Genomic DNA, 16003 nt, shown 5'->3' with positions numbered 1-16003 from the left:
TGTGAATTCTGGGATAAAATAAATCGTGTTCTGAAATCCTGGTCGGCATTGAGGATTGACAGATCCCCCTAACGCATCCATTTACTAGGAGACTCCGGCTCAAATGCCATTTTCACCTTGATGGAAGCAAAATTCCTTAAGAAATTGGGTATTTAACAAAAATTTGGTGTTTAATCAAATTTTCCAAAGAGTTTTTTCTTTTTAAATAAATAGTAAAATATGTACTCTTACCCTACAGCCACATGCTTATTTAAGCATTGAAATTATTCAGGTGGCTGTCAGATGGAAATACTTGGAATGGGGCCAGTTTTGTCTTCACTTTCTATATCATCTACGGAATAGGATCCAGCAACCCAAATGAGAATCAATTTCTTTTTGGTGATTAGAGATTCCATAATTGAGTGATCGTAGCAACCTAATTGATGTTAAGAGTCACATGGATTTCTCCCTCACCACTCAATGAGGGTAATGATGAGACTTCTCCCCCCCCAATGGTAGTTTGGTCTCTAGCACAGATTTTCTTCTTTTCACCATACCTGCAGGTGAATGTACCTCAGTCTTGTCTTTTTATTTGTATTTTGTTTTATCCCAGATCTGTTTCTCCTATTCCCCTTAGATTGTTTTTTATCTTGTCCTTTGGGGTGGGGCCGGGGTAGGGGTTGTGGAATAGAATATGTAGCCTTGTTAGATAGGATTCCCTGCCCCTCCCCCAAGACATACTCAACATCCTACTCCAGGAAAAAAACAGGGAAGTGGAAGTTAGGAATAACACTTCAGTTGGACCTAGGTTATCCTCTTTTTGAAAATATATTTGTCTTCTCTTTCATTTTATGGTGAAGGGCAGTGTGAAGATTAACATCATCCCTGATCAGATTCCTTCCCGTGGTCTCAAGGCTGTGCAAAAACACCATATTCTTGAAGGGCCATCTGTCACAACACCAGTGTCAAAATGAATCCGTCTGAATTGCAGATGTGTTAATGAGTCCCTTTGAAGGGCTTCCATGTTTAATTAAAAACAAAGGCAAGCGTGGAAGTCCTTTAAAGCCATGTTGCCTGCTTTGTCTTTTCTCTAGGAACATATCAATTGCTCACATGTCTTGAAAAATGACACTGATGCAATCTTATTAGTACCTGTTCAGGAAGACCAGCTAGCATACACCAGTGTGTACTACAACAGAAAGTCTAAAGCTTGCCATTGAAACAGCACCTGTTCACAAAATCGTTTAGAAAGAAAAAAGTCAGACACGATTGTACCAACGTTGTAGACCTGTCCTATTCAGGAGAAACATGCTTACACATTTGGAATGGGTCAATGAGATGCTTTATTGTAGTGAGTTTAAGGATGTTAGTCGTACTTCTAGATTTTAAGAGCTGTGATGACAGTTCTTACTTGTGTTTTGTTCAGTTCTTGGCCAGATCTGATGATTTGTGTCTCTAAATAAAAGGCAACTCTGGGGGCGCCTGGGTGGCTCCGTCTGGTTAAGCATCTGACTCTTGATTTCAGACTGGGTCATGAGATCGATCTATGCTGGGCTCTGTGCTTGGGAGTGCGCAGCCTGCCTGAGATTCTCTCTCTTCCTCTCCCTCTGCCCCTTCCCCCCACCTTAAAATTTTTTTTTTTTTTTTAAAGACTACTTTGGTTGAATTGCCAAGAATTCATCTGAACAGGTATTAGTGCAAAAAATGAATTCCATTCGGAATCTTTAAATAAATGCTTTGCTGTGGCAATAACAGAAGTACTTTTTTTTTTTTCCAAAAGAAAATCAGGTCTTAGACAAACTTGAAGTTCATGACTTGATTAAAACAAGGTCAGACGAAAATGCATACTTGAGGGTATAATTAAATATGAAGAGTCTGAGATGGTAACGGTCGTTGTATGAAATTCTCAGTGGAACAACGCTAAATACCAGCTTTTGACAAGAAAAGCGCTATGAAAAAAGGGAGTGGGGGGGAGCCAGAATCAAGCTATAGTCTTTTAAAATCCACAGCAGCCGTGACCTTTACTGTGAAAGCTTAAGTGCACGTTCCTTATCAATCCAACCTACATTAAAATGAACTAAGAGAAAGCCCATACATTAAGCTTTGCAAAACTGTGAAATTAATATTGCAGCTATGTCACCTTCGCCTGCATCGGGAGTGAGCAAGGGGGAAAGAGAGAGAGAGAGCAATCCCACGAGTTTTGGAGAATGTCAGAGTAAGGATCCGCTGAAAACTTTTCTTTCTCCATTATTATTCATACTGTCTGATGTTACCATGGCTGGGCGTGGGGTTGCTGGGGGACAACTGAGAAACGGGAGGGAAGAAAGAGAACTGCTCCCAACAGAAGTGTTAGGGCACTCTTGTTGACCACGCACGGACCAAAGACAGGATGAAATAAAACGTGATGGGCACGTGGGATCTAAGTCTGGAACTTTGTGTCTGTAGTAATGGAGACACCAGGAGGTTTCTCTGCAAACCTGGTGATTCCATTCTTTGTAATTATCAAAGGAAGTCTTTTGACTGCTTTGTTGAGTTGTCCCTGGCATTACTAAAGGAGGTAACTGCAGACATTGTCCCCTCTGCAGGGGCTTACAAAGGAAGAAAACTGGACAAAGTTTTCTTAGTTCTTTTTGATTCAGTCTCACAAAAAAAAAAAAAAAAAAAAGGAAAGAAAAGGGTGATATTAATATCAGAAAGATAATTCTTCCCTGCTGCCTCCTGAAAACTCCATTCTTGTAAAATCTGCCCGAAAAAAAGAAAAGATTAAAACATTTGTTGGGGACGGGGTGGTCTGGAATCTTCAGTGCCCCTGAGAAGACGTGGCAGCAGAGAACACAAAAGAGAGAAATCCTGTAATTCTGTAACACGGTTCCCCACTGCTTTATAGATTTGGGTACATGGAAATGGAATTTGTTTGGTGGAAGAATATAATGGTTAAAATGCCAAAGTCCACGTGCCAAAAGACTTTCTTTGTAAGATGTCTGCGTTGGTGTATTGTGTCTGTGTCTGTGTTTTCCTAGCTCATCATTGGTATCTGCAACATCTTTGGTGTCCTTGGACATCTTTCTTTTCAACAGGAAGCTCTTCAGATAAATTTACCATTTCCCTCATTGATTCCCAGATGCCAGCGCTATTTTCCGATGGACTAAACTGTATGATAAGCCTACATCTTTTGGCCACAACCACCTATACATACCATGACATCTGACACCTAAACGAGCAAATGAAGGCAGAAACTCGCTACCTTTGGTGTCCCTGTAGCATGAGCAAGTGTTCTTGTGTTAAATGATGCTGAGAAAAATGGATAGAGGCTAGAAGTCTCTGCAGAGATCCTTCCCTTATTTGCAAAGGGCTCAGCAGACTTAAGGCAGACTCTGCCAGGAACCTAGTGCTGGCCGGAAAGCACCCGTGGTCTATTTTGGAAATAATCCTCCTGCCTGAGTGAACCCAATACAGAGTCCCAACCTGATTTAATTTGTTGTTTCAGTAAGGCTATTAGAGCAAATACCCTGTAGCCAGCTATCGAACAGAAAGAAAATATCATTATCTTAGCGTGCTCAAGAAAATATCTTTCTCTAGTTGTGTTGAGGGGAGTCCTATGACATAGTTAACTGCATGTTCCGTGGGGTCTTACAGCTTAGCCTCTGCAATTACAATAAAAAAAAAAAAATGGGCATAAAGCACCCTGTAAAGCCCGCGGCATTAAGATAGCTCAGGCAAAAATACTGGATTCAACTTCTCTGACTTGTACTTACCTGTTCATTTAGTTTCTTCTCTCTCTGTGTGTTCATATACCGTACATTTGAAGGCAGTGGGTGAGTCACTCTTGCCAACTTGAAATCCCAACAACTGCCTTCTTCCCTACCTCACTGCACAAAATTGAAGAAGACGAGAACTAAGCTTTCAGGCCTACACACTCCTTCAATCCCAAACCCCATTAATTAAGTAAACCAGAAAGTAGGTAGAACAGTATTTGAAATTCTCCTTTAGGGTTCACTGCCACTGAACCAATTTTTTCTTTAAGTAAAAGATGTATCATTTAAAAGACCATAAAACACACTCTTGTGTACATTAAAATATGAAAGAAGAATTAACGAGAAATAACTTTTGTATTACCTTAGTGAAGTGACAGAGTCGTGGTACATAGAACAGATTCAGGTAAATTTCAGGTAGAGTGAGCATCGTCTTATAGAAATGATTTTTCTTCTAATAAATTAGGTTTTTATTTTATAGCTCAGGTCCTTACTGAGTTTTCAGAGTAAAACACCCAGCTACTGGATATTAAGTTGAAACTTACAATTTTAAAATCTCACAGGCAAATTCTGGAGCAAAGCCCTCATTCCAGAGATAAAATGAGAAAATACGGAAATTTGAGATTGAACATTTTTGTAGTCACCATTCGTGTTGAGACTATGGAAGCCTGGCTCCTTTTTGGTAATACGACTGAAATCATAATAAACTTTGAAAACTGGAAATATTAGGATGCCCAAGAGTAACTTTTGGCAAAAATGATCTAACAAAATCAAATTATTGGGTTGCCTATCTTGATTATTCTAAAGCAAGAAAAAGTGACGTCTTTCAAAGGCTGAAAACTCTTTTTCGCTCTGGCTGTTTTCTTTCACCCGCTGCTCGGTATAACATCAGATGACTTATCAGGGCTTCTGAGTCCCCAGAGCAAGCTTCTGTTTCCATGGTCACTGTGACTCAGATGTGAGCACCCACTTTGTGGATCAGCACAGGGCGATTTTAATTTACTTAAATTCTCTGGCAACAATACCAAGGACAGTGGACAACACTGACTTCTGGCTTAGTCCGGGATAATGGCTTGGGCTTGATTAGGAATTATCAAACAGTGATTAGTCCTTTGAAAAAACCGTAGGGCTCGGTGACCGCTCCCACTGTTTGTTTCCGCCTAGTGTCCTCTTGTAATTTTATCCACCCAGATTATTTTGCTTCCTTCTCTGTTGGAAAGCTGTCATCTGCTCAAGCATCATCAGGATTGTTCTATAACTGTGTTCACCTTAAGGGTATGCTTCCTGCCATCAGAGAAATCACCTCCCTCTTCTTCTTTCTTCTCTGCAGTTCCGGACTACCAAGAACAGGACATCTTCCTGTGGAGAAAGGAGACTGGATTTGGATTTAGGATTCTGGGTGGAAATGAACCAGGGGAACCTGTGAGTCTCTTGTATACCTCTGTTTTCTAAGATATCGAAGCAAATTGGCAGCAGTGGCAAATCACTAAGATTTGAGTCCAGTCCGGACTGTTGTTGCATTTCAAGAAGTGTGAGTGAGCTGTCGGGTTTTGTGGAGCTCCTTTTGTCTTGAGGAAGAAGACACTAGTTCCCTTCTTTAAAGTTTGTACGCGTGGCAATATTAAAAGTGGCAGCTCCAGCACCTGGAGCTCCCCACCCAAGAAAATGAAAACAAAAAGCAAAATAATAGGCATCAACTAATAAAACAACAGGCTTGGGCCAGATCTGTTAAATTGGCCGGCAGGGAGTGGGCTTTCAGTATTGAGGAGCTAATACATAGAGAGTGCTTGAGGAGACCTGAAGATCAGAGGCCATAGGACCACTGTCTTCACAAAGGTGGACAAAGAACTCTGAACAAGAATCAGGAGACATCCTACCTCCCTGACCCTCAGTTCCCTGACCTTTAGAATAAATATATGTCACAATCCAGGAATGTTGTAAAAGGAGAAGAGAGGGGCGCCTGGGTGGCTCAGTGGGTTAAAGCCTCTGCCTTCGGCTCTGGTCCTGGTTCCAGCGTCCTGGTCCCAGCCCCGCATCGGGCTCTCTGCTCGGCAGGAAGCCTATTTCCCTTCCTCTCTCTCTGCCTACTTGTGATCTCTGTCTGTCAAATAAATAAATATAATCTTTTTTTATTTTTTTTTAAAAGGAGAAGAGAAAACTAAAGATAAACACTGTTAATTTCCTTATCATAAAAACAGCTGTTATTTTTTTGAGCACTTAAACTAGGTGCCAGACCCCACGCTAATGGCTTTTAACATGCATTTTCTCATTTCTCCATCAAGTCCCAGAATGTAGCCCCAGGTTCCAAATTATCAAATAAAGACACAGAAGGGTTAATCAATGTACTCAAGATCATAACCTTAGTAAAGGGGAGGGGCAGGAGAGGGTCTGACTTCAGGGTCCACATTCTTAACCACTCCTTTGTCAAAGTTCTTTGTAAACTGTAAATACCATCTAAAGGTGGTTATAGCATTATTATCTAGTGAGGATGCAAGGAAAACACAAATATATTCACTAAGGTTTAATGAAGGGTGAATGTAACAAGACACTAACTATACAGACAGCTCTGCATGCCACTGCTGAAAGTACAGAAATGGGATGTCAAACCAGACTTTGCATGATTCATTGCCTCATGGAGCAGAGTATTTACGGTACATTCCCTATTGCTAGGCATAGAGCTGGACCTGTAAAGAAAAGAAGTATTACTATTACAATTTCCAGAGTTTTCCAGAAGGAGGGTTCTAAGGTAAACAGAGAAGGAGACGAGATTTTTGCAAATGCAGGAATAAAGCAATGTATTTCTACAAAAGGGAAAAAGATTGAGTCCTCCCCAGACCCCAGATAAAGTCAAGGAATCAACCAAGAAAACAGTTACTTTCGGGACGCCTGGGTGACTCAGTCAGTGGAGCAGGCAAGTCTTTATCTCAAGGTCGTGGGTTAGAGCCCCATATGGGGTGTAGAGATTACTAAAAAGAATAATAACAAACTTAAAAAAAAAAAAAGAAAGAAATAGTTGCTTTTCCATTTAAGAATTACTGTAGCACCTAACACAATGGCCTGGGACCCAATGGGTGCTTAATAAATTTATGGCACAGAAGCAGACATGAATGAATGAATTGAATTGTTCTCAGAAATGTGAAGGCCATCAGTATAATAATAAACCAAAAGGTCAATGTTTCATCCATCATCCAATTACTCAACAGATTTATATCGGTCATATCGTACCGCTGGGTGCTGCTGATACAGACGGCCGCCTGAGGTCTGGGGATGAATTAATCTGTGTGGATGGGACACCGGTAATTGGAAAATCACACCAGCTTGTGGTCCAGCTTATGCAACAAGCTGCCAAGCAAGGCCACGTCAACCTCACAGTGCGGCGTAAAGTGGTGTTTGCAGGTATGTTTTCATTTATCCCGTTAGACAGCGCTTTGTCACTGGATGCACAGAAGAGGTCCCCTTCCCGTGTCTGCCTCCTCAAGCATCTATTTTAGCAAATCTTTGCAAATGTGATTAAGCTCAGACTTTCCAGATGGTTTCCTTCTCTCAAATCCGGCAAAACTCCTGTCATTCAGAAGTACTTTGAAGTGCCATTCATGCACATTCAGCAAAACCTTCTAGAAGAGGACTGGTTGAATATATACTCCCTGTCCTCATCTCCCTGCCAACCAGAACTTAGTCACCTCTCCATTTGATGTTAATTCTCAACCAAAAAAGGTCATTATAAAAGGCAGGAATGCTATAGCTTCAAGGTACAAGAACAAAAATTAGTTTTGTGCCACCAAATAAGCTTAAAAAAAGTTAGTGATGCCTTACTCTGCTGTTGCCTGTCATGGGTGAGTTTCCTCTGTAGGAAAGCTGTAGCGATGGCTGGTTCTTGGCCATCTTTGACCCTTTCCCCTGCCTGCAAGCTTAAAAGTACTTGGGTTCTCAAAACATACACACCCTTTCCAGCTCAACTCAAATAAAACCTTCCCTGTGGAACCCTCAGAAGTTCCCTCCTCCTTCCAAGTGCCTTCCCGTTTTGGCATTCCTTCCTTGCCATTTTTGTGAATCATGGTTTTCTTTTGTATCAGAATCTGCCATTTTGAGACAGCGCGTTGTGTAACCGTCTCCTTCCCATTCACTCACCGACGTCTTGAAAACACACGCCACATGGCATGTTCACTGTCGGCAGCCCCCAGCTCAAAATAGTCAAAACAGAATGCAGAAAAAGCAGACTGTTGTATTACTTGAATTACTGAAAAAATATGACATGAAATATTGTCATTTCTTCAGAATATTTGTGAAACACATGCTTACAAATGAAATTAACTGGCCCAGTGTTGAAAAAAAAATTGTCTAACTCACTTACGTGGCATGTAATTAATTATAGAATTAAGATATCAGATTCCAGTGTGAGAGTCCTACCTTACTGAAACCGTGGAAAACAGTGTTAATCAGTCATGGATTATGCCCAGAGAGCTCACTGATGGCCTAAGAATATTTCTTAAAATGGTATTCCGTGCAGTCAGTAGCAGTCAGTTAGAAATAGCTTTTGAGATGGGATGAAAATGTTCGATTTCACTGATCCAAATAAAAAGAGCCATGTGATTTTTGTTTGTTTCCGATTTATTTCTTAAATATTAAATATTTGGGGGTTTTAGCACTAAGTCAAAGGCATGTTAAATCTGCAAGAGACATTAGACTGCATGCAATAAGCCGGTCACAAAAGGGCAAACCTGGTGTGAGCCCCTTATATGATAGACCAAGAGTAGTCAGATTCATAGAGACAGAAAGCCAAATGGTGGTTGCCAGGGGTTGGGGGAGGGAGGAATGGTTTGTTAGTGTTTGATGGGTACAGAGCATCACTTTTCAAAGATGAGGTTCTGGAGATGGATGGTGGGGATGGTTGCATGTTGCTGCGACTGGACTTAATGCCACTGAACTATAAACTTAAAAATGGTTAAGGTGGTAAATTTGATGTTTTGTATGTTTTACCACAATAAAAAGAAATATATGAAGGAAGAAGCTTCGGGAATAAATGTCGTAACACAAAACCTGAGCACACATTTTGTGTGTGGCATCAAATTGTTTAGGCTGTTTTGGTGTGCTTTATCCTGTCACCTGAGGGAACAATAAAATGGGGACTCTGAGGAAGGCTGACGGACCCAGGAGTGTGATCAGAGTAGGCGATGACATTTGGAAAGTAGGAAGAGAACCTAAGTGTACTTCTGACGGGTGTTGTCAAGAATCCCACCGTAAGGTAACTTTAATGGTCCAGTCAACCAGCCCAGTCCCGTGCAATGGAAAAATGGAAATCAGCGCTGTTTGGCAGGCTGAGCCGCCATGTGACTCTTGAGGGTAATGACAGGTGAACGGGCGCTGAGATCTGTGCTGTAAAAGTGGGGGTCCTCACAGGTGCGGACCACACCCGCGCTTCTGCTCCCCTTCCTCTGATTCGTGCCCTGGGAAGCAGTTCAGAGGGACTAGTGGCAGCCACGTGGTACCTGAGAGCGGATGCTGACATTCAGTAGGTTGTGATCCCCTGGGCTGCCTTCCCGTGGGCTCCCGGCAGCAGCTGCTGGACACGAGCTACTTAAGGGAGAAGGGGCTGCGGCCTCCTTGCAATGCTGTGGCGCGCGGACTGCAGGCAGGCGGAGCAGGAAGGAGGGTGGCTGAGTCGGGCCCCCCACCCTCTCTCTCTGTCTCCTGCAGCCCCCAAAGCCGAGAACGAGGTGCCCTCGCCGGCCTCCTCCCATCACAGCAGCAACCAGCCCGCCTCGCTGACCGAGGAGAAGCGCACCCCGCAGGGCAGCCAGAACTCCCTGAACACGGTGAGCTCCGGCAGCGGGAGCACCAGCGGCATCGGCAGCGGCGGCGGCGGCGGCAGCGGCGTGGTCAGCACGGCCGTGCAGCCCTACGACGTGGAGATCCGGCGCGGCGAGAACGAGGGCTTCGGCTTCGTCATCGTGTCCTCGGTGAGCAGGCCCGAGGCCGGCACGACTTTTGGTGAGTGTCCCGTCCGCTTCCCCGGAAGCTTCCCGGGCTGCCCGCGGCGAGCGCAAGGGCGTTGTGTTGCGAAGGAAAGAGGGCCAAAATCTCATTAACAGAAATGCCTTCATGCTTTTCGCTGCAGGTAATTAAAGTCTTAATTGGGGATGGAGTCTGTTCCATAGCTTTTCCCCTCCTGAAGGTTGGATTTCTTTCCTTTTAACCTTTCGACTTCCATGCAGAATGCCTGTTCACGCGCAACACAACCTTCATAAATGAAATTTGCTTGAAATTTGAAGAGCGACCCCTTGCTAGTGTAGAGTGAGAAATCATGGGCAAAGAATGCCTTTGTGAGGTCTTGAGTAGGATATAGCTCACCAGGTGGAAGTTTTGGGAATAAGCCTATGGCTATAAAAATGCCTAGGGAATAGTACCAATAGAGAGTCAACATCATCACATGAAGTTCCCAGTCGACCTTACTGTGTCGTTTCGATACTCTGTCCACATCTGAAATTTTTAATTGTTAAAAACAATATTTTTACCATTATCTGCTTAAGAATCTAGTTAAGATCTGAGTTAAGAGCTGTTTGTCTTCACTGCCCTGGAATCTCAGCAGGGCAGATTTTTCCCATCTTATCCAGAGGTTGGGGGTTCTAGCAGAATATGGAGAAATGCAGTTGTCACCCTCTCAGAAGGTTAACAGATGGGTATACTAGCAAAGGCAAACAGGACCCACATGAGTCCAAGAAACTCGTAATCTGTGAATCTATTAACAGATTATAAAAATGTACTCTAAAAATAATCCATCTTCCTCATTAGATAAAAAGTCACCTGTTAATCCCCCAAGCACATTTGCTCATTAATACCGAATAGGGTGGAAGATGGGGAAAGGGCTGTGCAGGCTTTGAAATTTACTCTGCTGCTTCCCAAATGACTTGTCCACAAGAGTCTGATAACCAGTGGCCCAGGTCACTGGTGACTAAGAACAGGCAAAGTGCTCCTTCCCTTCAGCTTTCTGATCCGGTAGAACTCCGTTTACCATCATGTAGTCTTTGTATGTTGCTTCCTGCTAAAGCATTTCCCCTGAGGTCTGTTCACTTGCAGACTGAGTCAGTCCAGTCTATGCATGTGTGGCTACAGTAACAAAAACCATTACTAACAGTGCTTTTGGGAGCTCCATTAACGAGTTATCACGGCATGTCATGAATGGATGACTGGACACCAAGGCGAGGTTTGGGGGGTTTTGTTTGTCAATTAATTTGGGGGACTTTTCTGCTTAATTTAAAAATCTAAAGAAAGGCAAGGAGGGAAGAATTGCTATTGCTATCTTCAGATCTACGATTTGATTGTCCCCGTGCACCCCCTATGTCTTCAGGATTTCTGAATGGTCGGTTTCAGTTTTACAATGAGATAGATCTGTCAGGAGGGAGGCTCTGTTATTTAATGAATATCAATGTTTTCTCACAATCTGGTCTGTGATCGTTTTCCTCTGGCTCTTCTTAAACAAATTCCGCTTTCCCTAATACCTTGCATGAGACTTCTGTTTCAGACTACGCAGAGCTTTCCTCACACCTACTGTTTGATACCGTTCTCACTGGGGCTGTCCATGGAGAGGGGTTCCACTTAATCTGGACCTTGGATTTGATACCGTTCTCACTGGGGCTGTCCATGGAGAGGGGTTCCACTTAATCCAGACCTGCCTTTTGGATTTCAAAAGACCGTTGGCTTCCTTTTTAAAGATTCTGTGGCCTTGACCTTACATGCAATGATACACACTCAGGCAAAGATGCTGAAAAATCAAAGAAATTATAATCCCCCTCCCCCGTATTTTATCCTCAAGGTCCAAATTATGACAGAAGTGCCTGCTTGGTTAGTTTCAGTGTCTCCCACATTCATATTATCATCCTTTCCAAAAGGTGACTCCTCTGCATAACTAGCTTCACAGTCCTCAGAAAGATGAATTCTCAAAATAGGTCAACGTGCATTTGATGGCAGACCCTATGTCAGGACTCAAAGCCAGTCAGTCTCCCTTCCCTCTCTAGAAGTTAGCGGTACTTGTGGTTGTGACATGGGGTGCCTCAGAGTGCAAGGAAAGCTTTCCTCTTCACATGTATTTTTCCTGGTTTTCACATCATAGATGTGCAATCACTGATCATGAGAAAGGAAATGATCAAAGGAGAGGGCTGAAGAAGGATTTGAACCTAGCTTTGGATCACTGTCCTTAGCCTGAGTAGATACCAGGTTTTCAGAGTCCAGGGAGGGGATTTTTGTGAGGAAGGAGGAGGATTTCAGACCTAATGAGCCATCGTGGGGGTGGCGGGGGCGCTACCCTGAAAGCATACAGGATGGGCTGATTGAACAAAGGTCATAAAAGGAGAAATAGGGGTCACGCTTGGATGGCTTTGTTGGCTTATGTCTTGTAATTGTGCCTTTTTCCTAAAGCTTTCATCATTCTGGATAGAAGGCAGCAAGACTAAGTGTTTGTCCATTAGGTGTTTTCGGGGGGAATTTTGGTGGTAGCAGACGCTCATGCCTTCCCAGACGTCTAGTGATTATTTTTTTTCTAAATGGAGAAAGAACAAAACATTGGCAGAAGCTTAAACAGCAGCTGGCAAAAATGAAGCGACGCGAACACGGAATGTGTAAAAACATCCATCCCAGCGCTGGGCTTCACATTTGCAGACCCAGAATAAGCTGACAGCAAGTTATTTTGGGGCTTTTGAGAATCTCTGAAGTTCCTAAATCTCACCGATTTTGTCAGTGATCGAAGGAGGGAAGCTGGGGTTCTCCCCACATTTGGAGCGGGGCAGGGAGCACAGTGGGGAGGGGCCTCCGTAGGGCTGCAGCCCCTCCCACGCAGGCCCTGAGTGTTGCCCATGTTTTGACCATCAGCACAGAGCTCTCCTTTAATAACATTTGCTTAATGCTTTAATTAATTAACACTTAACCTTCTCTTTCCCTTTTCAACCCTTTTTCTCCTCCCTTCGCTATATTCCCACGTAACTTAAAAAAAATAAAATAAACACTCCATACCAAAGCAGGCAATGCATGTGTGGCTATGCCTCACAAAATAGGTCGGATTATTGAGGGGAGTCCTGCAGACCGATGTGGCAAGCTGAAAGTGGGAGACCGGATCCTGGCAGTGAATGGATGTTCCATCACCAACAAGTCCCATTCAGACATTGTCAACCTAATCAAGGAAGCAGGAAACACAGTTACCCTCCGCATCATTCCCGGGGATGGTAAAGTATACGTCTTGTGTCTCTCATTCCCTCTCGAGCTCTTTCTGGGTCTCTTTCTCTCTCTCCCTCTGTCTCCCTGTCATCAGGATCCATGTAATAGAAAAGGGTTGACTGAGAGGCAGGCGCACCCCTCCCTAAGGAGCTACCCATCCTATAGATGTAAGCCACCATTGCTAAACCCCGCTCCCCCTTTTACGTAATCCTCTGCCTGTGACCCTGTGTTGCTGCAGATACAAACATTGCAGAAAATCTTAACTTTCCCTGTCTTATTTTGGTTTTGGTACCCTTGTCCTTACAATGATAGAGTAGTTTGAATACAGGTGGTAAAGATCCTCTGATGGTCTATCTGGAAATCATTTAAAGTTTTGTTTTGTTTTGTTTGTTTTAAATCACTAAAATTTAACTGTATGAAGGGTGCCTGGCTGGCTCAGTCAATAGAGAATGCGACTCTTGATCTCAGAGTCGTTGAGTTCAGCCTATTTAAAGACAAATTAATAAATTAAATAAAATAATTTTTTTAAAGATCTTTTCTATTTATTTGACAGAGAGAGAGAGATCACAAGTAGGCAGAGAGGCAGTGGCGGGGGCGGGGGGCAGGCTCCCCACTGAGCAGAGAGCCCAATGCAGGGCTAGATCCCAGGACCCCGAGACCATGACCTGAGCCAAAGGGAGAGGCTTAACCCACTGAGCCACCCAGGTGCCCCTAAATAAAAACTAAAATTTAACTGTATGATATGGTGACACCACAAAACCTACATGGTGACAATTCAGAGCAAATCCCCCTTTTTTTTTTTTCCAGAATAAGTGAATATGCGAAAGGTTTTTGTTGAATAAGAGATCCTTAGGGTTTGTGCCTACTTGGTTTGTCTAATTTTTGCATGTGGGTGAAAAAAAGAGTAAAACCTCTTTTTTGATAGGTTATATCTGCATTAAACTAGGCCTATTTTTGTTTGTCAGTTCGCTTGATTATTTGGTTAAATTGAAATCTTGTTTCTTTTATGCCATTGGCAATTCTGCCCCCGAGGGGACATTTGGCACTGTCTGGAGTGGGTGCTAATGCGGGTTTAGTGGTTAAAGGCCAGAGATGCTTCCTAACCTCCTACAGCATATAGGATGGCCCCCACACAATGTGAAGTTATATAGCAGGAAGTATCAATGCTCATTATTCATTTCTTTTTTAAGATTGACTTACTTATTTTAGGAGGAGAGGATATAAGAGTGAACGGGAGGAGCAGGGGTCAGAAGGAGGTGGGGGGAGAGAGAATATCAAGTAGACTGTGCTGGGCACAGAGCTGACACAGGATTTAATCTCACGATCCTGAGATCATGACCTGAGCCAAAACTGAGAGCTGACGCTTCACTGAGTGAGCCACCCAGGCGCCCCACTCGTTATTCATATTCAATAAAGATGAAGTTGATACACTGATGTCACTAAATATACATTCTTCAGAGAATTAAGTCCTAAATACGGACTTCAGCCTAAGCAGACTTTGCCTTTGGGAGGAAAGTGCTACTTGTCTCAAATATTTCCATGTCTTTTTTGTTTGCAATTACTATATGTGTTATAAAATAAAGTACATATTCTAAAAGTCAGTATTCTTTGAGAAGAAATGTGGTTTGAGGAGATAGTGTGATGAAAATTCTATGTCCTTGAGCCACCTGAGTGGCTCAGTCGGTTAAACATCTGCCTTCAGCTCAGGTCATGATCCTGGGGTCCTGGGATTGAGCCCCAAATCAGGCTCCCTGCTCAGCATGGAGTAGGCTTTTTCCTCTCCCTCTGCTCCTCCCCCTTGCTTGTGCTCTCTCTCTCTCTCAGATAAATAAAAAAGATCTTTAAAAAAAAAAAAAATTCTGTCCTTGATCTGTAAAATAAGAAAATCAGAGATTTTATCTGAAAGTAATTCACCCAATGAATATTTGTATAGTTGGTAGAAAGCAATCCCTATTAGTTTCAAATTCAAGTGGTATAAACTGTGCCTTTCAGAAAAAAAATAAATCCTAAACCAAACAATAAATATTTGAAAATTGTCAGTTCTAAAACCAGAGAATTTTCTCTGAGCCAAAAATACCCCATACCAAATGTGGAGGAAAAAATAGCTCCTTGATTGCTGTTCTCCTTCACCCTGCCTCAGATGCATGGTAATTTACCATGTGGTTTGAGGGTCCATTCCACCAGCTCACCACTCTGGAAGGCAATTGCAATTTAGGAATGTGATCACAGGATGATAGAACATAGGTTCCTAATGGAAAGGATGAAGGAAGCCAGAAAAATTAAGTGAGAAGTGGTTGAGAGAGCCAAATGTAGTATATAAACTTAGATACGTCTATCTACATGCCGTACAGAGATTTCAAAAAACGAATCCAGAGGAATGCAACACAGGCATTGAATCGCTGTGTCTGTATTGGTCAGTCTTAATATGGGAAGGATAATGTCCAAAGAAGGAAGGAAGGAAGGAAAGAAAGTAACTCCTTGAGGGAAGGGCTTAGAAAAAGAAGTTTGAAATCAGGAAAGATACAAATATGCAAAAGCAACTTATACTACTGTGCACATACTAGGTATTGACTTAATTTAATAAAATGCAATGGAAACGTTTTGGAAAATCTGAACACCAAAAAAAATATAGTGCAAGGTGAATTATCCAGTAGCGGTTGTGAGTAAAATGGCATTTTTTTTTTTTAAACTTCAATACTTAATATGAAATTCAACTAGACACATCATATACTCTCTTGGCTAGAAGTAAATGTGACAGCTGATACAATGTAGTTGAGGACCCACATGCTGCCCAGGATGTGATTTCATCCCAAAATACTGCAGTAGTTCATTGCCTTGATAATAAAACTCTTCATCAATTACTCTGTAAATTTCAGAAGCCAGGTAAAGGAAATCAAGTTTGACAGAGGGTGGGTTTCTGATGCTCATCTTCTTAATGGAGCCAAAAATGGCTGCTTTGGAAATTAAAACTGAAGCAGGGGAGTCGGATTTCTCGAGAAATGTTGGAATAATCCAGGAGAAGTTTGCAAACACTTAGAAGACAGAGTAACCATGAATGAAAGTCTGAT

At 42.6% G+C, this 16003-nt stretch overlaps 1 protein-coding gene across 18 annotated transcripts in view; it reads left to right on the top strand.

Annotated features, from left to right (window-relative positions):
* The window catches only part of MAGI1 (membrane associated guanylate kinase, WW and PDZ domain containing 1), a 635724-nt gene that overhangs the window by 602528 nt on the left and 17193 nt on the right, over window positions 1–16003 (top strand). For 5 of the 18 annotated variants that reach the window (XM_059390111.1, XM_059390106.1, XM_059390105.1 and 2 more), the window contains 5 exons: window positions 2111–2194; window positions 5062–5153; window positions 6935–7127; window positions 9426–9719; window positions 12740–12943. In XM_059390111.1, the coding sequence (XP_059246094.1) occupies window positions 2111–2194; window positions 5062–5153; window positions 6935–7127; window positions 9426–9719; window positions 12740–12943 (867 nt within the window). The remainder of the gene's footprint in view (window positions 1–2110; window positions 2195–5061; window positions 5154–6934; window positions 7128–9425; window positions 9720–12739; window positions 12944–16003) is intronic. The other 13 variants (XM_059390112.1, XM_059390108.1, XM_059390119.1 and 10 more) reach the window with 7 other exon arrangements.

Source organism: Mustela nigripes, chromosome 2, assembly GCF_022355385.1.
Source record: "Mustela nigripes isolate SB6536 chromosome 2, MUSNIG.SB6536, whole genome shotgun sequence".
Lineage (NCBI taxonomy): Eukaryota > Metazoa > Chordata > Mammalia > Carnivora > Mustelidae > Mustela > Mustela nigripes.
This window is presented reverse-complemented; position numbering and strand designations above follow the sequence as displayed.